This window comes from Melozone crissalis, unplaced genomic scaffold (genome assembly GCF_028551555.1).
Source record: "Melozone crissalis strain CALT ecotype California unplaced genomic scaffold, PUWL_Pcris_2 ptg000006l_1, whole genome shotgun sequence".
Classification (NCBI taxonomy): Eukaryota; Metazoa; Chordata; class Aves; order Passeriformes; family Passerellidae; genus Melozone; species Melozone crissalis.
The window spans coordinates 44,272,947-44,300,681 of NW_026535784.1; the positions used below are offsets into that span (position 1 = coordinate 44,272,947).

A 27,735-nucleotide genomic window follows, 5' to 3' on the forward strand; every position below is an offset into this window, starting at 1 on the left:
CTAGTATGTCGTGTTCAAGCAAAGACATAGCTAGATAGGTGAAAAAATAGTTTTTCTTAATATTTTTATTTAATAAATTTTGCTCTCAAGGCTGATGTGCCCTCTTATGTTGCAAGATCAGGTGTAGATGCTAACTAAGCTTCCCACTCATTTAAAAATACACTAGTATGAACTCACTACAGGCAGTTACCATGCTGTGATTTCAATTTATAGGCAGAAATGCATAGTGTCATAGACTACTTGCATTAAAAATGTGCTAAATTTGGTTGTATCAGTGCAACAACAAAGAGGTATCCAAGTGGCACATGTGTGGGTTTAAGGATGAGTTCTGGTGGGTACATGCATCTACCAGTGGGGCTTCTGCCACTGCAAGCAAACCTGGATGTAATTGAAAATTCTATGTCTGGGTTTGGATTACAAGACCAAAAAAAAAACTTATTTCTGTTAAAAGCAGCTGCAACTTTTATTTTATTGACCAAAAATGAAGCCCCCCACCCCCTGCATCATACACGCACACATAGAAAAGGCAAGACCATTGTAACCATTCAAGTGAAGGATATGGTGGGCAAACCTCCAGGACAGGCATCTCCTCAACACAGCTCATTCAGCACAGGTGATCCCACTCAGGTACTACAGTCTGATTTGTTAAAAATCTCTACACACACACGCACGCACACGCACTCTCTGTGCATCGTTTCAGGTCGCTTTACTGCATAATTAAAACAAGAATAAAGTAATGAAAACATTGCAGTGATACAGCAACAGAGGTCTGAGGCACTCAGGGCAGAGAAGATGTTTTCTGGCAAATTTGGAAGTAGATGAGTCCAGTTCTGTGAAGCACTAACCCCTTTCCCCCACCTAAATTCTGCAGTGCCAAAGGGAGCCAAGGGTATGCAGCACTTCATGTTCTTGGATCTGTGGCAACAAATTCACCAGACATTTTCTAAGAGGTGTATTTTATGCCCATGATTGTATGATTTTTAATGTTTGTGTTGGCTTAAGTTTCTTGTGTTAGAGTGGTGTAAGATGAAGTCTACAATGGGGTCTGAAAAATTTTTCATTACAATTCAGAAGAAAAAATTTATTCCCTCAGCAGAGACACTAAAGATGATGGAAGGGAAATGGGCATGGAAAAAGAAAGGGTAGAGAAAAGAGAGGCTTGATCAATCCACACTCCTTAACACAACCATTTTCAGCTCACCATGACCCACTAACAAAATATAAAGGGGTATTTATACCAATGTTGCCCACTCTATACACTGTCTGAGGAAAAAAAAGATCAGTTTTCATAGCTGCCCCCCTAAGACTTCCCAAAAGCCTCAAACTCACTCAACCAAGGGGGAAGAAAATGACCCGTTTAAAAATTACCAAAAGAAAATGAATACAGTGTTGAACATGTTTCATTTTCACACACTCAGACTTGTTTTGAGATACTTCACTGTAAGTCTTGCAAATCCAATCCCCCACAGCTACTGTGGATGTACTTTTTAAAGATGTCCCACAGTTAACAGACGTAGGGATCCCATGAATCATGGGATCTTTTTGGTTCTTGTTGCATTCCTTTACCTAGGCAAGTCTGACACATCAGCTTCACCAAACTTTTGGTGCAGGAGGCTGCCTGCAAGTACTGCTTTGCGAAAAAGCAGCTTATTCCAGGCAGCTGCATATAAGACAGACTTTGTTAACTTCCCATCCTATCAAATCTCCAGCAAGAGAAACAAGTCCTGCCATTAACACAGTGTGCCACCCACAGTGGCAATCACCACCAGCAGAGAGATGGGGGCAGAATTAAAGGTAGCCCATTCTTGTACGTGCGTATCTTTCTCCCTTCTGCCCCCTTCTCAACTGATAAACAAACAAGGCCCAAAATAGTATCTGCAGAAGTAAGAGCAAGTCTTTGGAATAAGAAATGCTTAAAATCTCAGGTGCCTCTCACAAACCAAGAGTGACAGGGCACACTGAAATGGTGAAAAAAACCTGGATCCCAAAATATCAAGTCCCAGTGGGAAAGCTTACCCACGCTTTTCTAGCTAATATCATGGCAGCAACAGAAGCAATTGTGGGTCTAATTGGAAGAAAGGTGCTAAAGAGATAATTGAAGAAAAAAGGAAAGTACAGCGTGAGTGTTGTAGGTAGGAGGAAAGCAGGAAATTCTTTAAATTCTTCTCTGCTTTTGCAGACATTGGGTCAGGTTCTTCGAGATATTCCTCTTATCTACAATCACCGAGAACAAAGTAAATGGTGACATCTTTCTAGTCTGTACTCTTAAAAAAATGCATAGTACAGGGGCAAAAAATAGATCTATATTTCTGGTTCTGATGCACCTGCTCAGTGTGGGCTATCACTGGGTCATGAAGTGGGGGCGAGTGCTGTCCAGGCGGCGGGTCAGGATCTCGCAGCCCGTGTCTGTGACCAGCAGCGTGTGCTCAAACTGCGCCGAGCGCTTCCCGTCCCTCGTCACCGCCGTCCAACCGTCGGGCCAGGTCTCGTCCTGCCAGCCACCTGAAACACAGAGCATCACTTCCTGCCAGCTTTTAAATAACAGCCATCACTCCCCCAAAGAGAAATGAAAAATCTATCAGCTCTACAGGATAGAACCAGCACCCTGTTCAATCACTACTTAGGAGCAAACGAGAGTAACCATTTTACTCTACTGCTAAAACTGCTCACCTTCACAGATCATTGGTTCAATTGTAAATACATGGCCTGGCTTCATCACTCCAACTGCCTTGTTTTCTGCAATAAAATAAACACTCAAGTTAGAAAGAAGAATACCATGCTAGTAAATGAACAAATCCTTGTCCTGACAGAATACAACAGAAACACAGTAAAGTCCAAAAAACCCTTCTGAGATGACCTGTTCACTTCTCCATTTTTACATATACATAAAAATTTCCTTTAGCTCTTTCCTTCTCCCCATCCACCAACACTGTAATACTTACTCAAGATGCTTAAAATTAATTGCTGTCTTTCTCTCCAATTCCAAGTGGAATTTAAACTCTAGCTCTATAAAACACTGAAAAAATATAATACAGGAATTTCTGCACATTTCTATAATGGAAAATCATAATTAAAAAACAGAAGTAAGAAGCACTCAAGATATTTAGAGAAGGCTTGGAATCTCCTTACTTGTTTGCACTGACCCATTAGCTCCAATAAATTGTCAAAATGTGACAGTGGTTAAGTTATCCCATGACTCCATTAATGAAAGACACACTGCCTCCTCATTACCTGGATAATGGGGTCACAGCAGTGTCAGAGGGATAATGCTGTTATTCATTAGCTAACATAAAATAGCAGAGCATTTTGAGGCATCCAGGACAATATCACAGGAACATTTTGATGTTAAATGCACTGAAAATGCTTATGTGGAAGCACATGAACTGATGGACAGCATGACTCCAGGAGTGCAGTTTGACTGGAGAAAGGCTTCAGCCCATTTCCTCTGTCCTGTTTCACCTGAAGGACAGCACAGCTCCAAAGTAACTGAGTCTGAGAGCTGGAACAAACTCCAGAACTGCACAGGAACCACTAGCTCCAAGCTACTTTGCTGCTGTAGACAATTTGCATTCATTTTACATCCCCCTATCTAACCTTAATTGTGTTAATTTATTACACTGCCTAAATCACCTAGAGGCTTTAAAAATCTCAGACATCAAGCTGCCACAACAGCAACAGAACATTTTTCTTAGAAAATTATCTTTTTGCTCTTCAAACTCCTTTCACAGTAAGCTAGAAATAAGCAGCAGCATTCTTTTTTCTCCAAGAGGCTTTAAGTCCCTCAGATATTTCCACTTCTACATATTTGCCCAATGAAAAAAAAAAGTTCAAAGTTCCAAATAGCCAGGAAAGACAGACATTTCCTTTGTATTGGACTGGATTTTAATTGGTATAAAAAGCTCTCTACCTCCAAAGAATCCGTATTTTCTTTATTTTACACAACAAGAAGTACATACCAGGAATTGATAGCCTTTTACCTGCAATTAACAGATTTTCTCTGTTGTCAGAAAAGTAACTTGGGGAAATGATGACATGAAAGTCAGGAACTGCTAGACTATATTCTATAACCATAACACATGTTAAAGCTCATTAGGAGATGGGAAGATGGAGGCACCTGTCAGGTCTGAGGAAATAAGTGTCCTATGATCAGGGCAGCTTTACAGCTGAAGTGAGTGTGACCTGCTGATCACTGCCTCATGATTTTTACTCTGCCCTTAGTTGTCCACTGGCACTTAACCTTATTCCTTTGCCTCTGTGGATGTTGTTTCTTAGTCTTGCTGGAAAAATTGTCATGGTGCCATGGACATTTCCAAAAACTACCACTACTGGGGGAATGTTCATTCCTCCTCTGCCACACACGAGGATGAAGTTTCCAGAAAAACCAAATGACAACATTCAAATGAAGAAAAGTGAAAGAAACAGGATCCACATTCAGGCACAACATCCATCTATTCCATTCAAAGAGCTTTTTATTTGCATCTGTAAACGGCAGTAAGGTTTGGCATAGAACTTCTAAGGAGAGAAGTATTTGGCAGTTCATGCCAGACAAGAATGTCTAAGGGAATTCAGCTGGGAATTCAGGCAAAAACTTTGAGCACTTACCAAGTACTGATGAGAGCTAAGACTAACCATTGGTGCAGGCAGATAATGCAGGCACAGGTTCATAAAGCATGCTATGGTTCAGAGTTAAAAAACAAAAATTATTTCTCAAGTGCCAAAATGCCAACCTGATGGCTCAAGTAAATTGGGTGCATTCACTGCAAATCACGTGCCTACAGGACAGCTCAAAGGGAATGAATACTCACTGGCATAATGGGGCACGTTAGGAGCCGTATGGAAAAGTTTATGGATTCCATGCCCGCAGTAGCTCCGAACCACTGAAAATCCATTTGCTTGAGCGTGTTTCTGAATTATGTTCCCCAGTTCTCTGTACCGAACACCAGGCTTCACTGCAAAATTAAAGAGACACAGAAGGGAATTGAGAGAGCTTTCCTTCAACACAACTAACCATCAAACACCATCTCTGTAGCACTTATGGCTTGTGTGCCCATCTGTTCCAGTGTGCAACTCCCTATGATCACTTAATCCACTGAGTGTGTATGTGAGTGCAATCACTTGAGAGAGGGAAGAAACTGTCTCATATTAAAAAAACCAAGAGAAACAGAAGAAAACACCTTTTTCACAAGGATACTATTTTCTTCCTTTCATGGATGTAACTGGTCACATTAAAAGGATATCAAAGTTTGAAATTAAAGGACTTTCAAAGTACTTGGTGAGCTCTCACACCCTGAGCTGCAGTGCTTTTTGCAATGAATGCAGGAACCATATTTTAATATACACTTATCCCTCTACTATGTGGAAAATGCACACAAAGGACAGATATTTAGAAAAATAAATAAAGGGAAAATAGGTATCTCTACTCTTAGACAAGATTCTCAATGACAACGCTACAGCAAATAAGAATGTTCATATTCAGGTTTAACTTTTTTGACAATCCCTTTAGGAAGCCTTACAAGTTAGAGAATTTGAAACACGCGAAAATGATGTGAGAAATTCACTTTGAGCACTTGGACAAGGTAGTAGTAACACCATAAAAGCAACAATGTTACATCATTCAGCTAATGAAGATTCATCCCAAAAACAACCTTGAGCCCCTTAAAACAAAATATCAAGCTTTCCCAACTCCCTAAATATATGCTGCTTCTTCAGGAGCCAGATGTGTGGCTGTGTGGAGCCATCTTAAGCAGAGTTCACATAAAACTTAAGCTTTATGTGCAGCAACTATTTAGTACAATTCTCTGCTAATGCAAGCAACTACAACTGAAACCCTTAAGCTGAATTTACAGAAAATAACAAGAAATTTGTATTACTGGAATATAAACACTTCTCCAAAAATTCAAAAAGGATACGGTGGGGAAGAGATTCATCTGTGGTGTTTGTGCTAAATAGCTGTGAAGTATGGGGTTGACAGCACGTGCAACTCATTTCAATGGAGCAAGGAGCCCTCTGCTTCTCTCTCATACAGCTAGAGCTCTGCTGGTCCAACACCAAGATGTTGGGATGATTTAAAGAGGGGAGAGGTGACCCCCTTTTAACAGGTGAGACACCTTCTGCCACAATTCCTACTCAAATGCAATGTCTAAAACCCTTTAAAACACATTACAGCATCTAAAAAATTGGTAAAAAAGACTTACAGTGAGAATTTTAATCTCATTGTAACAAACACAGGGGAATTTCTGTCATAGTTTCCACATCAAAGCCAAGATACAAAGGATAAGAGACAACACATGTAACAATTGCTATAAAAAAGTACAGGATCAAAGATACACACTGTTCTGGTTTAGCTCTAAAAAACAAAGTGGTCATTTCAGAACAGTAATCCCACAAAAACAGGTAATTTATTCTTCACAGCTCAACCTGGCAGTAATTTCTTGATCACACAACGGATACACAAGACATCAATCCTATGGATTTTTGTCTTTTCAGCTGGACTAGCCATCTCCAAATTATTAACCCAAATTGTGCTCATTTTAATGTCTTTTATTTACATTTACTTTTCATTAAATGCAAGTTTAAAGCCTTAATATATATACTACCTTAAACTTCAATCTTTAGAGGCCAAGAAGTGATTAAATTATAATGGGGATTTTAAGAAGCTGCAGGGTACAAAAGATACAGATGGTACAAGTACCTCCAGGGACTTGAGAAATTCTTCTTTTGTTTTCTGAAGTCAGAAAGGTAGCTGCATGTTTATCTCATTGTATATCTTGATGCAGCTGCCCTGACTGTTATCTAAGCAAGATAATTAAAGTTCTGTAGGTACTGGAAGATAAGGATCTGTCTTCTCTGGCACACTGCCACACAAAATCAAGAGCTCATAACTAGCTTTATGAAGTAACCATCAGGTTTGGCAGGGCTAAGGAGATATGTTTAGGTGCTCACACAATGTTTTACCTTATCAGTTAACTGTGCAACACCATACAAATTATAAAAGTAGGGTTTTCCAAAACATAATTTGCTTGTTGCATTCTCTAAGTTACTCAGATTAAGGATTCTTACTCATCAATGGTCAAAAAAAGGCTGTTTCCACGTCAGTATCATCAGCAGATCAGCTCAGCATCAAATACATTTTCCTCATCAGCCCACATTTCAAAAGAAGTTGCAGCCAGCACTCATAGAAGCATGACTGCATTACACAGCACCCATCATCAGCTGGTGACCACACACCAGTGCTTCTGTGTGCTCACCAGGAGTCGCCCTGAGCAGAGCAGAGGCAACATGAGCAAGCATTTCTGAGAAGCAAAAGGTTCCTGCCGCAGGCAGGGCTCACCTGCATCGATGGCTTGCATGAGGCACTCGTAGGTGGTCTGGACAAGCCTCCTGGCACCCTCATCCACCTCTCCGACATAGAAGGTCTCGTTGAGATCCCCGTGGTAGCCGTTGCGATAGACGGTGATATCCACTGCCAGCACAGCACACGCGGCAAGTTAGCGCCTGCTTCTCACCCCTGCCTCCCACTGCTCAAACAACAAACCCGAACAAACGGGGCACTCCAACTGTGAAGTGTTACTTCACAAGAACTCCCTAAGAAAACTCTTCCAGCAGAAGCAGGTCCTTCATGCTTATCCTGTAGAGTCTATATAATAATTTGTAAGTTAGTGTTGCACTGGTGAACAGTTTGATTTAATGAAATAAAAGGGGGAAGAGGAGGAAAAAAATCCTCCAACAATGCAACACAAACACAGCGAGCTAGCATTGGTTTTTTAAATATAAAAATGGGAAAGAGAAGCTCCTTGATCTATGGGGATTTACCTGGCTATTGTACTTTCTCAGAATTAATTCCAGCACTTATAGGGGGAAATTAAATTTTAAAAGGTATGTAGTCCTTGTTTTGCATATCAAGTTGTCTTGCTATGGCAGAATGGGAACTTCTGTTTCTAAGTCTTTGTTGGTCAGCTGGTAGGTCTAATAGCTGCTAGATCACCAAACCCACTAGAAGGGCCAATGCTCTGCTATTCATGAAGAAACCCACACCCAAATCATCTCCCAGGTAAACAGTCATGAAGGGAGCTGTAGTGTTCAATAATACTTTAGGAAAATCATACATGAGCTGCTGAGAGAGATCAATACCATCTTGATAGGAAGATGTGGGAAAACACACTTTGGTCTCAACAACTAGACATCACTTGCAACAACTAGACATCACCTTCTGGATCACATGTTCCTGTGGTTCAAAAAACTTGTTTTGGACTTTGGCATGGCTTCCGGGCTAAAAAGTTTTAAATCAAGAAAAAGATGGACGCTTCCTTTCAGTTGTTCATTGGGTACATTCCCTCCAAGATACCTTTTTTATCCCTCCTTGTAAACTGTTCTGGTCCTCCTTTTCAAGAGGCTTTTGAGCCTCTACTTTACAGAAAAGAAGCTCAGTTCTTCCTCATGACAACAAAGCAGAAGGCTCCAAGCTCGATCAAATGCAGGAATGTGGACAAAGGTGTGACTAGAGCCACTTACAGAAGGTGCTCTCTAGGGCTGAGGTACAGCCTTGGTATGCAAACAGCAGAGGTAAGACACTGTGTAGATGAAGCCAACCATGTTGACTAGAAGGCTGGAGTACCTCTTAAATTAGAAAAACCTGAGAGAATTCAGATTGTTCAGCCTGGAAAAGAAAAGGCTTTGCGGTGACTTAATTGTGGCTTTTCAGCACCTGAACGGAGCCAAGGAGAAAGATGGAGAGTAACTTTTACAAGACCATGTACGGAGAGGACAAGGAGGAATTAATTCAAACTGAGAGTAGGTTTAGATCAGATACTAAAGGAAAATTCTTTACAGTGAGAGTAGTGAGGCACTGGAACAGGCTGCCCAGAGAAATTGTGGGTGCCCCATCCCTGGAAATGTTCAAGGCCAGGCTGGATGGGGCTTTGAGCAACCTGGTTTATACTGGAAGTGTCCCTGACAACAGCACAAGGGTTGAAGCCAAATGATCTTTAAGGTCCCTTCCAACCCAAACCATGATTCTATGAGCTGGGCTTCTTAGGCTGGACTCCAACAATGCCAGAATAGCTGGCAATAATAAAGAGCTGTGCAAAGGCATCATTTTTGAAATTAAAGTAAGACAAAGGAACTTTGGCATGCATTGTTACATGTACCTACAAGCTCAGAGCTTTCAACCAGACTATACCTTACCTAGACAGGGGCAGCAATCATGAGACTTGTTCTGAAAAGACTGGTACCCATAGCACTGAGATGTAGACTTAATAGCTATTATTACAAGCCAACAAGTATTAAATATCTGATAATCTAAAAAGATTACAACCTGCTTCTAGAGGTAGGTCAAACCTGAGCACTCTGCGTATTTATTTACAGGTAAGAGAAAAGCAAACCAATGCAATAAACAAAAGTGAAAATGTTTGTACAAAAAAAGTGTCATTAATTTTTACTGCCAAATCAAGAAGAAATTAAGGTTAAAACAAGACATGGTCAAATAACTTATAAAAGTATTTCTCACCACCCAAGAAGGCCTAAGCACCTTGAGTACCAAGAACAAAAATCAGCTGGTATTGTTAGGCTGTGAGATGCTCAAAAAAAGATAACATGCACCTATACAATGCCTGCACATTAGGACCCTCTACAGTCATCATAATCGTCAATGAGCATAGCAAAATTGTAACAATCTAGAGCCATCTAATCAAGAATTCACACAGAACTAATCCAGTTGAATAATTCAATATACATTCTATTCCCTATATGTACACAGCCTGGAACAAGTGGAATCTAGCCTACAAGTGGAATACTCAGGCACTATACTAATGCACAGATCAGGGTAGAAGAACTAAAGCTCTTCAAGTGGACTGAAGTTCTGAAATTATTTTATTTAAAAAATTCATTAATTGAAGTATGTAAAGAGTAGAGGTAAATGAGAAGAACCTAACTGGCAAATGAGAACAAAAGCCTCTCTTAAGAAGCTATTCTAATGATGTTGCCTGCTTCTGAAACATCACCTTATTGCATGGTTTAAGTGCACACAAGATAAAAATGCTGAAGGTTCATTTTCACAGCACTTACCATTAACAATATCCCCCTCCTGCAATGGCCTCCTGTCAGGAATTCCATGACAGATCACTTCATTCACTGACGTACAACACGACTTGGGGAAATTATAATAATTCAAAGGGGAAGGATAACAATTCCTTGCAATACAAGCCTAAATAGAGAAAATACAATTTACACCAGTAAGTTTTGTACAAAGAAAAAACACTGTAAAAAACATATGTGCAACAGCTTTGCAGTAAGAATGACAGGCTGAAAAGCAGTGACTCAAGAAAATAAGATTCTTCAAGCATTTCCGGGCAATGTTTTTGTTATACCTTGCATCTCTTACCAGGAAGAAATTAAAGCTACTTTCATTTTGTTTCTACTCATTTTCATCTTTGACTGCAAATGCTGAGATATTCAGGTTTGAAACAATGCATGGCAATACTGACTCAGTCTTAAAAAGTCATTTTCAATTACTGCTTTTAAGCACTCAGTCTGAGATTTCTGCAAGACACACAAGCTAAACAAAATAATATTTAGCACTATTTCCCCCCAGCTTTAAAACCTTAAGCTGTTTCCCTTTCACTGTAATAACCTTACTGTATTTTTGCAAAACTGACACATTTCATATATATTTACACATACATATATACACATACTTTGTGAGCAAAGTACTGAGAAAAAAAAAGTTGTGTTACCTTTTTTTTTAATTTTTAAAAAAAATACTGTTTTTAAAACTGAAAAATACCAATTAGGGATATCAGTCACTATCAACAACCTGCCAAAGTTTCCATAAACTGTTGAGGAGAGGTAACTCCGTGTTAACCACGAGTTGTTCATATTAGACAATGTGCCTAAGCAAGCAGTTTGATGTTCAATGCAGTAGTTTGTGTTTAAGTTTTGAACTGTTTAATGCAGTTCAACAGAAGTCTCCAGCCTAATGAAAGTCATCTTAGCTCAACACCTGCAGATGCAGACAAAAAGGAAGCTCTCTAACAAACTTAACTATACCAAAACTGTTTCCTTTCTCACAATGCACAGATTAAATGATTCACAGAGAAGACAGCAAAGCAAAGTTCAAATATCTATAGAAAGTTAAGGCAGGAAGCATTCTTGAACATGTTTTTTAAACACGTCACTGGACTGTGGCTTTATTTTGTCAGACTGCATCAAACATCTTGTTTCAGTTCTCTCTGAGGCACCTCAGTTCTGATTCTCAATCATAAATAATTTAACTTTCTCCTCTGTATGTCTTAGCCAACCACAGAGTACAAGAAGTCCATGGCCTACAAATGTTGTTGTTTATATAATGGTATCTGTGGAGCAAAAAGGGTTTAGAAGAAAGAAAACATGATGTTAACTGAGAAAGCAAGCGAAGAAACTTAGAAGATATCTGAAGCCAGAAATATGGAAGCAACTGATACAGAGAGAGGCCCAGGAGTTCCTAAATCACTTTGAACCTACCATTGCACTGTAGCTCATTTCTGCCATCTGCACTACCCACCAGCTTCAAAGTGGGAAACAGTTTGAAATAAAGAAATGGAATTCATGCAACAAAGAAAACCACACAATAATCATTTAAAATAAAGCGATAGAAGAAAACACTTATAAACACCAGAAGAATAATAAACTTATCTTACTAAATGGACAGCATGATCAATTTCTTCAGTAGTTACTCCTGGTTTCACCATCATGGCAGCAACATCCAATACTTCTCTAGCAAGCTGCAAATGAAACAAATAAAAAATTTAAAATAGATTTTAAATTGATCTATTGGCTCAATTTAAGTTCATTTTAAACAGGCCAGGACTACTCTCTACAAGATTTGTAACCCATTTTTGACAGCTACACTGAAATAACCAGGAAAGCTGTGTGAAGTTGGGTTCTAGAAAGACTTTGAGATCCCTCCAGCTCATGTACTCAGCCACCTCTGTGAGAGCTGACAATATCCCAGTTAAGGTTTGGACCACATTTTCCTTGAATGCCATAATCTTAAATCAAACTACCTAATGCATTTCAAAGTTTGACTTTATGCACAAGGAAGTGATTACAATTGAACAGTTCTTTTTCAAAAATTTTTAAGGATGGGCCTTTGTTCTGCTCTTTAGTTTTTACTTAGTACCAACTCCAAGAGAGGAAAAAGTTCTCATTTATGCACTATAAAACATATTCTTAACAAACACAACGTGTCAGGCACAGATTGCCTTACTAGTAATAACAAATGCACAAAACAGATAAAAGTCATCCTTCTGCTTGCAAAATACTTTACTGGGAACTGGGGTCACAAGAAGGAAAAAAGCCAGAAGATATCAAGCTTCCCAAACTATTTTTCAGCACTCTAAAGTGGTTAGAACATTTGTACTCTCAAATGTGCTGTGAAAAAGGGGTAAAATGATTACAGATTTTTAAAGACTGTAAAGGCACCTTGCCAGAAAAATCAAAACCCCCTTACCCTACACACTACTCGCATCCCTTCTATATCCTCAGATGACAGTATTTTTATTTGAGAGGTTCCTTTTAAAGCTTGTTCTGATTCAGACATTCCTGAAAAGAAAAAAGGGAGAAGATTAAAAAAGAAAGAAAAAAATCCATGTTACATAGAGTGATGATTGCTACACATATCCAATCCAGGAACTTCCTTAGCTTACCAAGGGCAATAGAAGTACAGACTTTCTCACCACAGCCTAAAGAAAGAAACCCACCAAGCCACAGAATGATTATATTATTCAGATTAATTGGAATTCATAAGCCTTCCACAATACCATAATGCCCCATGTGCTCAGGAAACCCATTCACTTACTGCATAAAACCATCATGTCCAGTTAGTCAAAACACAACCTTAAATATCAGGTTGACAAGGAAGTTGTGTTAGTCATAGAAAGGCATTTTTCAGCTGCTGTTGGAAAATAATTAGTGAAAATTACATTCTAACACAGTCATAACGGGTTACATGAGCATGGGAATATACCTGGTTATACTACTGCAATAATCAGCGGACAAAAACATGTAAATCCTTCCTACCAAATCCTGTGCAATCTCAGCTTTATAGATGAACAACCCCAGAAAATCCAGTATTTTGTGTTGTTTTAATATTCACACTCTTTAAGAAATAACTATGGAATATCTTAAGACTAAAAAATAGTGCTAACAGATTTCATAGCAGCCTTTTGGGGAAATGCAAAGCCCCAATACTGGTATAAAAAGAGGAAAATACCAAAACAATCCAGTAAGTAAGTAATTTTGAATGTGCATTCCCTCTCTGTCCAAAACCAGCTGGAACTCATATCCCAGTTTTCTTTTGGGGGGGTTGCATACTGCACGGTTTCCTTGGTTTTATTATAAAATAATACACTTTCAACAGATACACTGATGCCACAGAGAATGGTTTAGTAGAATTTATCTGTGACAGTCAACTGATTGCTGCTTGTTATCAAATTAGCAACAGAACTAGGACTTGTATGTTTGAGATTAAAAAAACCCCAAAACCAAATTAACTAACTCTCCATTTCCTGCACACCTTTGAAAGACAACCCATTACAAACTTTGTATTGTATCCAAAAAATATTTGCAACCATGATTTGTTTAAAATGAGTAAGTTACTGTGGAGAAGTAGTACGGTGAGGACAGACAAGAGGTTCCCTTCTCCAGTATCTCCTTCATGCATTAAAGGCTTTTTCAATGGAAAGGAAAACAGAGAGCAAACGTAACACTCAGAATTGTGATTTGTTTCAGGTTACCTAGTGGGTGATCAGCATAATCCGGTCTCTGAATATAACTTGGCACAGGTCTTGTGGGTGTCTAAATAAATCACAGGCAAAGCTGGTTAGGTTGCAGCAACACTTATTATAGTTACAAAACCAGAGTCACACAGCAAAATTAAATACAATATGAAATATTTCATGTGAAATATGGCAAAATCCATTGAGAAAAAGTTGCAAAGTATGTAAACACTCAAAAAATTCCAAGTTTCAATCCCAGACATTCTGCTGTTACCCCCTATTGCTATATTATACAACTTTTAGTAGCTAACTGTACAGCTTTGTAAAAATCAAATTTTTATTGTCAAGTGAATCTTACTGGTTTTATAATGTATTATGCCTTATTGTAGCATTTTTTTCTGCTGCTTTCCAGACTGCAAGTGCACTAGTTTCAAATACATCCCTCTTCTCTTTAGCAAGAGAATACTTACTTCTAATCATCATCTTAGTCAAAATCTCTAATTTCACTTGCATCAGTGTTACAGCAGTCACAAGACAAAAAAGCCAAAGTTCAGAGATAACACAACTAAATTACTTAGCCAGTGAAATGTCCCAAACACCTTTTTCTCCAACAACACTAACAAACACACATGGGCTCAGGTTCAGCTAATCTGTTCTCTAATGAGCCTGTAACATGGAGAAGACTTAGAGAGAGAATGCCACTGGGGCAGCTTTTCTAGCACAGGCCAATTAGAAAAGACAAATTTAAAGAAAATGTCATTATTGCTGCAAAAAAAAGCTTCAGCTTTCTCCATGTACAAATTTGTACCAAGTTAAAAACACAGTTACATCTGTATGTCCCTGTGTGTGTGTAATACATATATATATACAGAGTTATATGTCATCATCTTCTAAACCCAATCTGCTTTCACAACCAAAGATCTTACTGAACTCTGCTGTTCTTCACCATTCCAGTGCAGGAGATCACTGTAACCTCTGTTCTTTCAGCTGTTCACCAGCTCACTCACCATGTTATTTTAAACCACTTATATAATATTATAAAAAACCATTTATTTAAATTCTGAATGAATTCACCTGAACTTTTTAGAAACAGACTGCTCTATAACGGGTGAGGACAACAAACAGCTGGGAGATATCAGCTGAACTAGCAGTAGCTTTTTTGCAGAATAAATGTCACAGTGTACATCCAAAGGGTATGACCTTAAGCCTGTTACTGATGCTCACAGGCACTCCCTTAATTATAAATATACCAGGAGATAGAACAAGTTAAAATAAAATGAACCATGATAAGGACAGCCATCATGTCCTTGCCATGGGGCTCAGATTGAGAAGCTCTCCTCTCTCAGCAAAAATGCGGGAGGTCATCAGGTCAGGAGTGGTCCATGAGCTGCTCAGAACACAGCAGGGCTGCAGTAGTGGCACCTGTTGCTTACCAGTGGGTAGTGTGGCCTGAGTTTCCCAGTGTAACGATAACCAGACCAGGGATTTGTGTTGACATCACCTTCCAGGCTCCAGGAGGAAACTTCACGTTTAGCTTTTTCATCTTCTGAAAAGATAAGAAAAAGGGGGAAAAAAGTTGCAGCAGCAAAACCTGTCCTACTAAGAATGAGAACTGTGGGTCTAGAAAGTGACTTAGAAGTGCCTAAGTCTAGACCTGAGTCTCTCTGGAATTTCAGATACTGATATATGCAAGTGTAAGTAGCAGTTATCATTTTGTGTTGTCCATTCCAAATTCAGATTCTTCCCACCCTATTCAACAGCAAACTGGGTAATGTCAGGACTGAATGCACAAAGAAAGTGCAGTAATTAAGTTGTTCTTCATTTGCGGTTTTATAGCACAGTGCTTGTTTCATTCCTGGGAAAAAAGCCTGTTTCTACAGAGGCACTCAGTATCCCTTCAATTAACACCCTTGCACTGCAGGGGAACATTCCTTCCTTGTGATCTCCCTTAGCACCCAGTGACCAAAATGACCTGAGGTGGGAAGGAGACCATCCAAAGGTGGAAGGGAGGCCATCCTACTGTCAGGCTTAACACATGGAGGCTGCTACCCCTCCAGAGCTGCTGGAGAGAGTGCAGGTCCTGCCACTTCTGCAGTTCAGGACAAACGGTGCTCACACCTTAGGGGATGGTCCCCAACTGCTGGAGCTTCCCAGCTCTCCAAACCTTGTGAAATTCACGTCTGATGTGGCCCAATGACTGACTTCATTCACAAACAACATATTCCTATGAAGGCAAATTGAAGGTGTTTAAATAAAGGATTGAAACAAGCAGATCCTGAGCAATACCAAAAGGAGAATTCAGAAACAGAAGGCAAGGGTTAAGGAAGAGCTTGGTAACATTAATCTTTAACTCATAACTGGATAACTTGTTTGTTTTCTCTTTTTGTATCTCAGAAGGATGAAGAGGTAGCAAAAGGTCTGCCATTGCAAACCTAATGTCAATTCCTCAGAGCCTCTGTGGTTGACATCTAAGCCATCTGCTCAGATGACATTCAGTTCAGATGAAACTGAGAAATAACAATTTGAAAGTCCAAAGCTGTTCATAATCACCCAAATTAATAGGATGCAGAATGCAAGTGTCAACTACTGGATCCCTACACTAGGAAGGCAGAAAGAAGGAAAACATTTGTAATTATCTGTACTACTCTACTTACCATTCAACATTTATCATGAAAAAAGAAGCTTTATTGGGTTTTAGGAAAGGAGGTAAATTATTTGAGGATGTGAGTTTCTGCCATATCACTTTTTAATCCTACCTCCCTTTTCATCAGGGCTTAATGAAGATAGGCAGGGTGGTGGCAGGGAGGAGGCAAGGGGGCAGAACTGAGGTCTGCCCTCTCTCTGGTTTTAAACTTAGGGGTTATTTTCACTACTCAGATAAGGTAGAATCTACCAGTCTCCTGGTATTTCTGTGACAGAGCTACCAGCTGTCACTAGGGCACACAGATACTCTTACTACTTTGAACTGAACTCAGCAAAATCCTAGCTATGATACATCCTCTATCAGTGGCTGCACCATGCACACAAGCATGCTCCCTTTTTTCCCAAAAATGTACAGAACAGCTGCACTCTGACTCACTTGTGCTCCAGCAAGTGTCTAATCACAAAGACTTTGCAAGAACCTTTCCCACTGCACTGCCTTTGACTGCATTAGACATCAAAATGCTATGAAGGAACACTGCCCTACAGTAGTGATTTATTATTCTCCTTGTCCTTTATTTCAGCACCACTCCTTCTGTGTTCATATACCTGGCAATGTAGCTCAAGCAGTAATTCATGCAAATAGAAAAGTGAACAGAAACAAACACTTCTGTGAACCTCTGCCTCTGAAATTTTACACAGTGCTTTAGATTGTTGAGAACTGGACAAAATTTCAGATATGCATCACCCAGTGCCAGGTATCTTGGGAAAAAACCCAATACCATTCCAAGGTGAGAAGCACAGAGCAGTTGAGGTTGGAAGGGACATCTGGAGGTCATTTGGTCCAATCCCCAGCTGAAGCAAGGCTACCTACAGCTCACTGCACATCACAAACCCAATTCAAAGAAATATGAAAAATGCATTTTAAAAAGTAATGTACTTACTTGCTTTCTTGTGCAGTAACTTGTGAGTGGCCCAGCTTCCCTTAAAGCATTCCTAGAATTGCAAACAAAAATGTATCTGTTTTAAGCAGTATTTACATGGACAGACATGCCAAGCTGACAAAATGGAGAAGCAAATGGATTTTAAAGAAAACTGGAAGACTGTTTTTATTAACCCTTGCAGCAATATGCAGCAAATGCTACTGGTAACTGCTAGTCTTAGCAATAAAAAATATCACATTCAAAAGTTCATTAATCAGAATAGGCAGAAAAAGCACAGCCAAATAGACAACACCCATGGCAGTGAAATACACTGACATAATCCTATAGACTGTGTATTTATCATTATTTAAACACCATGGTGGCTGCAGGTTGGCTGAAATAGAGTTTTTCTCTGTACCTGACCTTACAGCGCTGCAGTGAGCAGCAAGGTCCTCCCCTGACTCCAAGAAAAATCCACCTCCTCCTGCTAACTGCATCCCTTCTGCCTCCTGCTCCAGCACAGGAAAGCAACAGAGGCCAATTAGCACAACCACAGGGGAACTAATGAAGTAGAATAAAGGGCGGAAATGAGGGCTACTGAGTGAAAATAGGAAATTGAAAAAAAAATATTGAGAAAGTTGAAATGGAAATCAAGAAAAGAGTGACTGTGGAGGAGTCTGGCCTTTTCTCTTCTTCCCAAGCACAAATAGAGCAGTTAATGCAAGGAACAAAGAATCAGCAAAGGGGCAGATGGAAATGACTAGCAGCTGGAGAATAAAGAAAGACTAAGATGAAGAAAGGACATGAAAGAAAAGAGATTCAAGCAGAAAAACTGCAGAAGGCAGCATTAAAGGTGATCCTTTAAGGTACTAATTAGCAAATTACTTGGGTTTGTAGCAAAAATTCTAAATCAATGCCTATGTGCACTCAAAACATCCATTAAGAAACTGCTAATTCCAATCATTGACAATTACAGCTGAAATTCTGAAGAAAGAGGCAGGAAGCAAACTGGTTTTCTTTTTAAGGAGAAACAATATTAATGCTGAATCATCACTGTAAAACTACCACCCAGAGCCAACAACTGATTCAACCTAAAGTATACAACCCTCAACCAGTCCAAGACAACACATCTGCGAACTGAGCCCAGCTTGTAACATTCTACCCTTGCTTCAGGGCTGCTCTGGAACTCTCTGAGCAGTCTGCTGGTGTTGAGCCACCCTCTCCCTCCTCCCTCATCAGTCTTGCAACCAGCAGGTACCAAAGTGCACCCACAAACACACAGAACAGTGGTGCACAAGCACACCTACGTTCAACGAGACCCTGCTGTGTATGTGCTGTCCCCTCAGGACCAGAGCTCGTTGTGCTGTGCTGCCCCACACGCCAGCAGGGACTGCACTGCCAGGAGCTCTGACAGCAACGCTTCCAATGACCGGAGAGAACGCCACTTCCAACAGCAGCCCAAGTTTACTGTCACACTTACATAACCCACTGCAACACAGACCTTTGCACTGCACTGTTCTCTGCTGGACAGCTGGGAGGAAAGGAACAGGTTTGAACTGAGGCCTGCCTTAGGGAAACAAAAAATAATAAAAAAAATACCTAAAAACGCTATTTCAAGGACACTGGAAGAACCAGTATGGTTTTAATCCCTTTTCAAACACGAGGTCTTTGTTCTGAAGAAGGACTAAGCAGCTAAGGACTTAGAGCAGCTACCAAGTCTGCAAACCTAGAACCCACTATTTTGAATATAAAGGAGTATTTGGGGGGGGGGGGAGGGAGGGAGGGAGGGAGGGAGGGAAGGAAGGAAGGAAGGAAGGAAGGAAGGAAGGAAGGAAGGAAGGAAGGAAGGAAGGAAGGAAGGAAGGAAGGAAGGAAGAAGGGAAGGAATACATCAGCTGTGGCAATTACTGATTGTAGTTCATTCTCTGCTTTCCCATTAAATTTTGGGGGATGTTCTCCAATGCCCTGGCTTTGTCCTATACCAACAGCCTTTCCACTGTGCTGGCCCCCAACCAGAAAAAACCAGGCAAACACAGCACCAGGGACAGTAGTATAACTTGGGGAACTCCATTTTGGCTTTTCATTTCCTGCAGCTGTGGACAACCTAAGATGATTCTGCATAAGGCTGTCACATGCCTAAGTTGTCCCAAACATGTTTCTGAAATTTTACTTGCCCTCTATCTCCAGAGGAGCAGTAGCTCTGCCAGAACTCCTGGGGCACAGCTCCAAAGGTGCAATCATGTTCACTACAACCAGACACCGGCACAGCCATCAACTGCAACAGGCACGCACGGTTCATCCAGAACATTTTGGTGAGCAGGGGCTGTTACAAGTGCACTGCACAACCCATCAGTCTCTCTGCCTTGGTCTGACACTGCTGGAAGGCACTCACAGGACATGCTGCACATCCACCTACAGCCCATCTATTTTGTGTAGGATCAGTCATACGCTCCCTGCGAGCACTGCACTGACCGGGTACATGCAAATTATTTATATCCAACAACCCACTGCACAAGCACCACACTGCACATGACTGCAGAGCTCTGCCTTGGCAGTTCCACACAAAAATATGGCAGCTGTCATCTCACAGGGTGGAGAACCATAGCTCTGGCAACAAAGCACCCCCAAAGTACCACCGCACATTGCAAACACCCTCACCCTCTATACTGCAGGCTTCCCAACAAGCTGTGGAAGAAACCTACTCTTCCTCTCCATCTGGGCCACTTTTTGGAGTATTTTCTGGAGAAAATCATGCTTTTCACTGAGCCTTCTCCTGACACATCTACTTCAATCTGGCTATCGCCCTTCCTGTCTCTTAACAACTCTTCTGTGCTCCTATCCAGGTCAGGATAGAAAATTTTCAATGACTAAATAAACAAAATCCAAGGGAAAAAATATCCAGGGTGACTTTTAATATTAAAATGAAGAAACTACAGATTTTTTTTTTCAGATAGAGTGAAAAAAGGAACATGTAACACTGCATGGCTATATTTTAAAACATTCACTTCAGTGGGAAAGTACACAGGAACAATATGAATTTGGCCTCAAGTTCCTTGGAAGACTTCCTAGTGCTTCCCATTTCAAGCACTACATAATCCAATATCATGCCTGATATTAATAGCCCCGCCCTTTGCACCTAAAGCATTTTTCTTTTTTATTGCATATGACTTTTACACCTCAATCAAGACAGACATGGAAACACTGAAGAGGACTGTACAAGAAGAGAGGTCAAATGTATGACCAAAAAAAAAAGCAGAGGGGTAATCCTTGACTTGTTTAGGGCAATCCTGGGTACAACTATTCTATCAGAAAGAAAAATATAAATGTGTCTTCTAGACAAAGGCAGCCAACATACTGAAACCTTCAACAACATTTCTGGCTTCGGGACATTCTTAAGCCAATCCCACTGGCTTTGTGTTTAGAGACAAGTTCAACCCAGTGTTGATCAGAATATATCAAAAGGTAACCAAAGGCACAACCAGCATTACCATTTGAAAAGATTCCTGCTGGATCCCCTTGTGGAAGATGTGCTATTTCTGAAAATGATTTTTACCTTAAGGAGTCACTCAATATCAAGAGAATCATGTGACATGGCAGTATTTGTTTTATAGCATGGTGCATTTTCACTATGAACACACTGATCACTACCAAATACCTCGAGGTTGTTTTTTTTTTTTTAATCAATCATTGAAATAACAAAACCCGCTAAAATAGTTATTGAAGTAATTAGGGGAAAAAATTCTTCTATGCTTATTGTCATTTTTACAATAATAACAGAAAGCTTCTTATCGATTCAGTTCATGTATGCATACAATCTGATTAAGAGGTGGAAAAGTACAGCCAACTGCAAATTCCAGAGGAATAAAGGATGCTCAATCAAGATTAGGATATTACTACACTACAAACTTGTGTACAGCACAGATATAACAAACTAGATTTAAATAAGCTACCCAGACACATGGATGCCCCATTCCTGGATGTGCTCACAGCCAGGATGGACAGAGCTCTGAACAACCTGGTCTAGTGGAAGGTGGCCCTGCCCATGGCAGAGGATTGGAACTAGATGGTCTTTATGGTCCCTTCCAAGCCAGGCCACTCTATGATAGCCAAGTCCACCACAGCACAGAACCCAAGACATGCTGACAGACGGTGTTTCTGCACTGCCTCTGCATGGGAAAGGCTCATTTCAAGTTAGCTCTGGCAATCCCCCTGTCAGCACTCCAACTTGTGTCCAACTTCCACAGAATCACCCCCTCCATCCTCTATGGTCATCATTTAGAGCCACTGCAATGAATTTCAAAAATTTTCTACTTTACAGAAAATTTAAAAAAAGAATCAAGACTGTGAGGACAGACTGTCTCTTTGCATGTCGTTATATCCTGAACTGCAATGGACAAACTGCAAGTGCCAAGCAGCACACTGTAGCTAAAAATACTCTGACCAATCTTTTTAACAGAATTTACAAATGTCCTTTAGAATGTAAAACTGTCTGGGGCTTAACCTGAGACCAAGTCATTTTGCATGATGAGAACTCATTTTTAACCAAATACCTTAAAGGTATGCAAAACAGAAGACAAAAAAAAACCTCTGAAGTACAGCATTTAGTTTAATACCAGGCTATCAATTATATATACATATTAAATACAATACAGATTAATTCATATTTTACCCATAAGTACAAGTATGTTGAGGTGTTAATACATTTTATGTTAAATGAAACAGTTGATACTTTTCAGCATAGTGAAATACTTCTAAGGGCAGTACAAGCCCACAGAGACAGCCTCCAGCCTGAAAAACTCAGTACAAAATTCCCAAAGTAGTCTAAGCAGGACACATGAATAGTCAGTTTTTCAGAAGAGTTGGATATGTGTTTTCAGAATATGTGTTTTCAACTCCAAGAGAAGCACCTACATGCAGAGCCTTGGTGTCAGCAGGGTTGATTGACTTTCTCCTTCATCTAAGACCCCATCTTACCCTGGGACTCCTGGGTCCTTCATGACCCTTTGTGGAAGGGACTGCATTTTGCAGCTCTTCAGATTTACAGAAATATCCAACTGATTTTTGAGTGTAGTGAAGAAACAAGGGACCAGAGGAATTCCAACTGGACTATCCTGTCAGTACATGGAACTCTAGCTCAGCAGGTCTCCCTACAAGAGTCTGAAGTTTTACTTTCAGAAAGTCACGAGGACTCAGCTTTCATATCTCACCAACAATCAGGTGCTTACCTCAGACACAGGTATTCATGGTGATTTATAGGCAATTGAGAATGTCAGTTTCCTGATGAAGGAGATCTGATTTTCTAGAAGATGGTATCAGCTGAGTGCCATTTATGCCTGAGGAAACTCCTGTGTGCTGCAGATGAACCCAAGCAGCTGATTCCAGCCTATTTCAGGCACAAAGAACACTGAACCAAGGATGAAACACTGCACTGATGTCCTATGGTCTGATGTGAGAGAGGACAAAAGATAGTTTCATCCAGGTCTATTGCTCCCTGCTCCCCCATCCCCAGCACATTGACAGTGAAAGGGAACAGCAAAGCAGCAGATGGGACAACAATCCTCTCTTCAGGTCCACAGTTTTTCACAAGTTACTGTCACCTTGAGCATCCAAAGCTGTCAAGGGCCCAGGGCTGAGTGTCAGTGAAAATGTGCCTTCCAGAAAGCAGTAAATTGTAGATAAACTCACTGAGAGAGCAAAACAGCATTTCTTTGCTGAAGAAAATCATATCCCACCTCAGATATCAAGAGGTATCACGAGATATTGGGAGGCATCCACCAGTGCAAGAGAGACACTGACCCTGACTGTACAGTTCAGAGAAATGCTACCCCTTCAAACACCCAAAACACACATGGCAGAGTCACCAGGTAACCCCAGTCCTCACTTCTGACTCCATAACCAGACCACTTCATACACCTGGGGCTGACAGCACAAGGGCACACAAAACAGGAAGGGGCAGCACTTCTCCTTGAGTAAGTTATGACTACTACTAGGATACAACCCATGGCCACCAGCTCTCAGAGAAACAAAAATGGCAAAGGCCACTGACTTCAGAGGAAGAGAATGTTTCCCCAATGTGTCACAAATACAAGTAGGTATTTGTGAATTTGGCTGCAGAAATGGCCCTGTAGTAGCATCTAGTCCACACCACAGTAAACCTATTCTGTTTTGCCCAAGACACTTACGTAAGTAGTATGAAAGATAAAGTTTTTCACAAAAGCAACACAAAATCACTCATAAGTGATCCATTCACAATTAGAAGGCTCATATAAAAATGGTAACTGGAGTTCTCAAAAACAGTCACTACTCTCCCTTTCTTTATCCTTCAGCCACTTGTAGAAGACAAAAAAGAAATGCAAATTGTCTACTTTAAACACAAACCCTTTATGTATACCACACACAATGTACATGCAAGTGACTGTATCTGTAAGGCAGATTTCACAATAACAAATTCATCTTAGCAAGAGAAACTACACCTGAGATGTGAGGCTGGACATCTGTGTGATTTCCACATTCAGAAGATAAATGAATTACTGTATCTCGCCATAAGATGATAAACACACACAACACTGCAGTAAGTCTCTAAATAAAAAGAAAACCAGACAGTGAAAAAAGGCAGCTGGTAGTGACAGTACTTGATCTACTAGCCTAAAATATTACTAAGGGTTAACAGCAGACAGAATCCCCCAACAGAACAGTTCCTCTTGTTACAGCTTGAAGTGAAAGGGAAAAAAACAAGCCAGGGTTCAACATACCATCTCAAGAGCTTCTCTGCTGCTAAAAGCCATTTTCAACTTGTCTCCATGACCAGTTCAAAACCTCCCTGCTAGGCAACATGGCCCCCTTTCCATCCATGATCCATAAGCACAACTATTATTTAGCAGCTGTACCCAGCTTCCAAGGTGCCCAAAAGCCAGAGAGAAAACAGTGTTGGCTCAAAGAAACCCCAGAGAATGTCAAATTTCTCCAGCCGAAGCATTTTCAGAGCATGTTGTTGAGGCATATGTTCTGATGCAGAGAAAGAGAAAAAAATAAGTGACCAGAATAACACCCTTTCTCCAGGAAAGGAGAAACACAAATGATAAATTCACCAGGGAAATCATTGTCTTGACACAATCTACTTGGAAAGTTCACTTCAATTCTCTATGTGCAGTCATGAAAAATAATTTTTAATCAATCTCCACACTATACTGGGATCCTCAGCCCTATACTTACTATACCTCCTATACCTTTCAGTCCTCTATCAATTCTTTCTTAGCAAATGACATGTTAGTGTTTTATAATCCAAACACATGGCTTTACATGGTTACCATCCTACAGCAGTTCACAATTTTCTGTTGTTTAATCTTAGCACTAGGGAAAATAAATTCCTACAAATTTGGTTTTAGCTCTGATTGGAGTTTTGGCTGTAAGAAAAAGTCATTGTAGGCTTCCAAGCAGATTAACTACCAGGTGTCTGTGCCCATACAGATGCTTTTACCTGCCAAGGAGATGCAGATAGCTTGTGGCTCCCAATCCACCCTCAGCCCAAAGGAAGCGCCCACACACCTGGCTCCCACCGGTGCATTCCATAAGGACAGGCTGACTTTATGGTTGGGCTGAACTGGGCCACAGTGGGCAAGCCTGCTCTTCAGCAGCACACTCCTGAAGTGTTTCATGACCCTGCAGTGCTAAACCAGCAAAAAAACCCCAAACAATTAATGCAACTCCTTTTCCTCCATTTAAAAGAAAACTCTGAAGGCCTCAGAAGTGGCTCACCAAGGAATCAGGGACAGCCTAAGGCAATGGGTAGAAGCCTGCATCCTCAGAGGGAGGGAGCAGCACCAAGCCAGCTACAACACAGGCTGTGCTGTGAGGTGGAATAACATCCTAGGTCCGCTCACTAGCTTACCTAAGAGTTATTTATGCATGTAAGACCAGAATGGAAAGAAAACCACCAAAGAGAGAACTCCAGAAAAGTTTCACCGATGCTAACCAGTCCACTGCTGTCAGCTGAAACTTGCTGGAAGTTCAGAGAAAATAAGCTGGAAGTTCACCTGCCATGTGCTTATTTGAAGAGGCAGCCAGGTTGTCAGCAGCACCTCCCTCACCCTCCTGACTGTGCCTGCCAGACACTAGGGCAGGATGGCAGCGAGTCTCCTCCATGGCACACACCAGACAAGGACAGCTGGAGCCTCGGGACAGCTCCATCCATGCTGGGCCAACACAGGGCACTCAGGGGGGCCGAGGGTCCTTGCCACAGGATGAACATGGGCACTCTCCTCTCTGTGCATGACATTTCTTGCACATCTTTAAAACAGGCTGTCACTAATGTCCTTCTCTGTAACACCTTGCCCCAAAACCTCCAGTGCACCTTCAGTGTGCTTACCCACATTGCTGATGGGCACAGCAAGGCACAACACGCCCCAAGTCACTCAGAAATGAGATGACTGGGATTCCCAGTTCAGTACTTCATTTTCTAGGCAGGACAGCTTTGCAAGCATGTTGTCAGTCATCCAGCAGCCTATTTTAGCAAGCCAAAAAGTATTTCCAGTAATTCTCCTTTTTCCTAACAACAGCAGCAGATATTTCCAAATAATTAAACTCAGTATATAGAAAACCAGAATCTCAGCATGGAATTAGCTGAGTTAGAGGTGGGAAGGAGGGGAGTGAAGATGTAACTGGAACTCTTCACGCTGGCCTGTTTGTTCTCTTAACAAATGGTTTTGTCATCACCAACCAATATTTGTATACACTGATGATGCATTTATGATGAGTTTTATATCAGACATGTCAAAACAGAGCAAATCCCTAGAAGTTAACCACAAGCACCACGTGGGAACTAGAGACGCAGAATTGTCAGAACAATTCTGAGCTGCAGTCACTCTAATTTGGCAGCAACTCCCAGCACAGGGCAGAGACCTCAGGGGAAAGTACCAGAAGCTGTGCAGTGGGTGTGTCACAAGCACGTGGGAAATTTTCCCCTAGTCCTATGCAAACCATAACTATCAGCTTACACCCTGACTCGGAAAAAAATTCTTCCCAATTAATAAATTAATCTAGCAGATGTGACTGAATTATTTTCTTATGTTTATCCACAAAAGTTCAGTGACTTTATTGTGTTATAATTGTGACAAGGAAAGCCAGTGTTAATCTCTGAACTGAACACGTAAGTCCTTACTGATTTTGACAGAATTACACATACAAAAAGTTCAAAGGATTAGGCTATGTATTTCAGTGCACATTTGAAAGTTAATTAAAACCCCAAACAAAACCAAAAGGAACCCCACAAACAAAAACGACACTCAAACAGTCATCAGACAGCTCTTTCTATAGAAGGACCACACTCTGTTACCACTGTGGCCCACAGAACACGTCCAATTTTCACATTTCTACGTGGGAGCTGACTGCTGTATGACATGTGGCCTAACCTGAACCTTCCTGTTTGGCACCCTCAGAGCAGAACACCAAAGGACACAGTGGGGAAAAAAGAAGTTAGGAATGAAAAGGGAATAACACAAAAACGGAAGGGTAGCAGATAGTTTTCACAAAAACTCATAACTTAAAGAAAATCTGTTTTCAGAGCAACAAGTCTCCCGGTGTCTATCAAAGCCGAGCAACTCCAGAGCTGACGCCGGCAGGGAAACGCAGCCGCTGGAATTTGATGAGCACGTCCTCACTTTGTCCCACTAAGCCTTTATTTTTAAGGGGGGCACACGGACCACCCACCCCTTCAGGCAGAGAACATCCGTGCACCCTCTCACGAGCCCTCCGGCTGCGCTTCGGTGCTGCCGAGGTCCCGCACCGCCCGCGGCCACGAGGAGGAACGGGGCTCCCTCCCCGCCGGGGCCGCCAGCCCGGCTCCCCCGGCTCCAACAGCCGAGGAACCGAGGGGGAACTTCCCGCGGGGTCCCCGGCCGGGCGCTGCTGGCCCAGGCTGGCGGGGGGCGGGCGGGCAGAGAGGCAGAGCTGGGCACGCCGGGCCGGGCCCGGGCGGCCGGGAGCCGGCGCGGGGAGCTGGATCGTGCGCCCGCCGCACGCCCGGAGCGCCGAGCGAGGGGCTGGGCCGCGGGGGAGCTCACCTGCGAGCAGAAGTAGGAGCCCTGGATGCCCAGCTTGAGGCAGGTGGGGCACTGCAGTTTGGCCTCGCTGCTGCAGCCGGCGGTCTCGCACACTCTGCGGGTCTCCACCGCCGCCGCCATGCTGCCGGGCGGCCACGGGGGAGGAGCCGCCGCCCGGAGCTGCCGCCGGCTGGGGCGGGCGGGGAGAGCGGGACGGACGGAGGGGAGAGGGAGGGACGGAGGAGGCTCCGGGACTCAACGCCCCATGGAAGCCGGCCTTGAACGCTCCCAGCGATGGGCCATCCGCAGCTTCCCTGGGCGACGTGTGGCAGCGCCTCGCCGCCCTCACAGCAAGGAGGGTGTTTGGCCTGTTTAGCCCAGAGA

The 27,735-nt window shown here is 41.7% G+C and overlaps 1 protein-coding gene across 1 annotated transcript; it reads right to left on the bottom strand.

The window, feature by feature from the left end:
* METAP1 (methionyl aminopeptidase 1) lies at window positions 1–27,509 on the bottom strand. The gene is made up of 11 exons (XM_054292065.1): window positions 27,373–27,509; window positions 17,336–17,387; window positions 15,185–15,297; window positions 13,770–13,830; window positions 12,485–12,576; window positions 11,673–11,756; window positions 10,063–10,201; window positions 7,331–7,462; window positions 4,806–4,949; window positions 2,671–2,736; window positions 1–2,502 (listed from the first exon to the last, which is right to left on the bottom strand). The coding sequence occupies exons 1-11, from the start codon at window positions 27,490–27,492 to the stop codon at window positions 2,342–2,344; spliced, it is 1,164 nt and encodes a 387-aa protein (XP_054148040.1). The 5' UTR covers window positions 27,493–27,509; the 3' UTR covers window positions 1–2,341.
* Window positions 27,510–27,735: the final 226 nt, after the last annotated feature.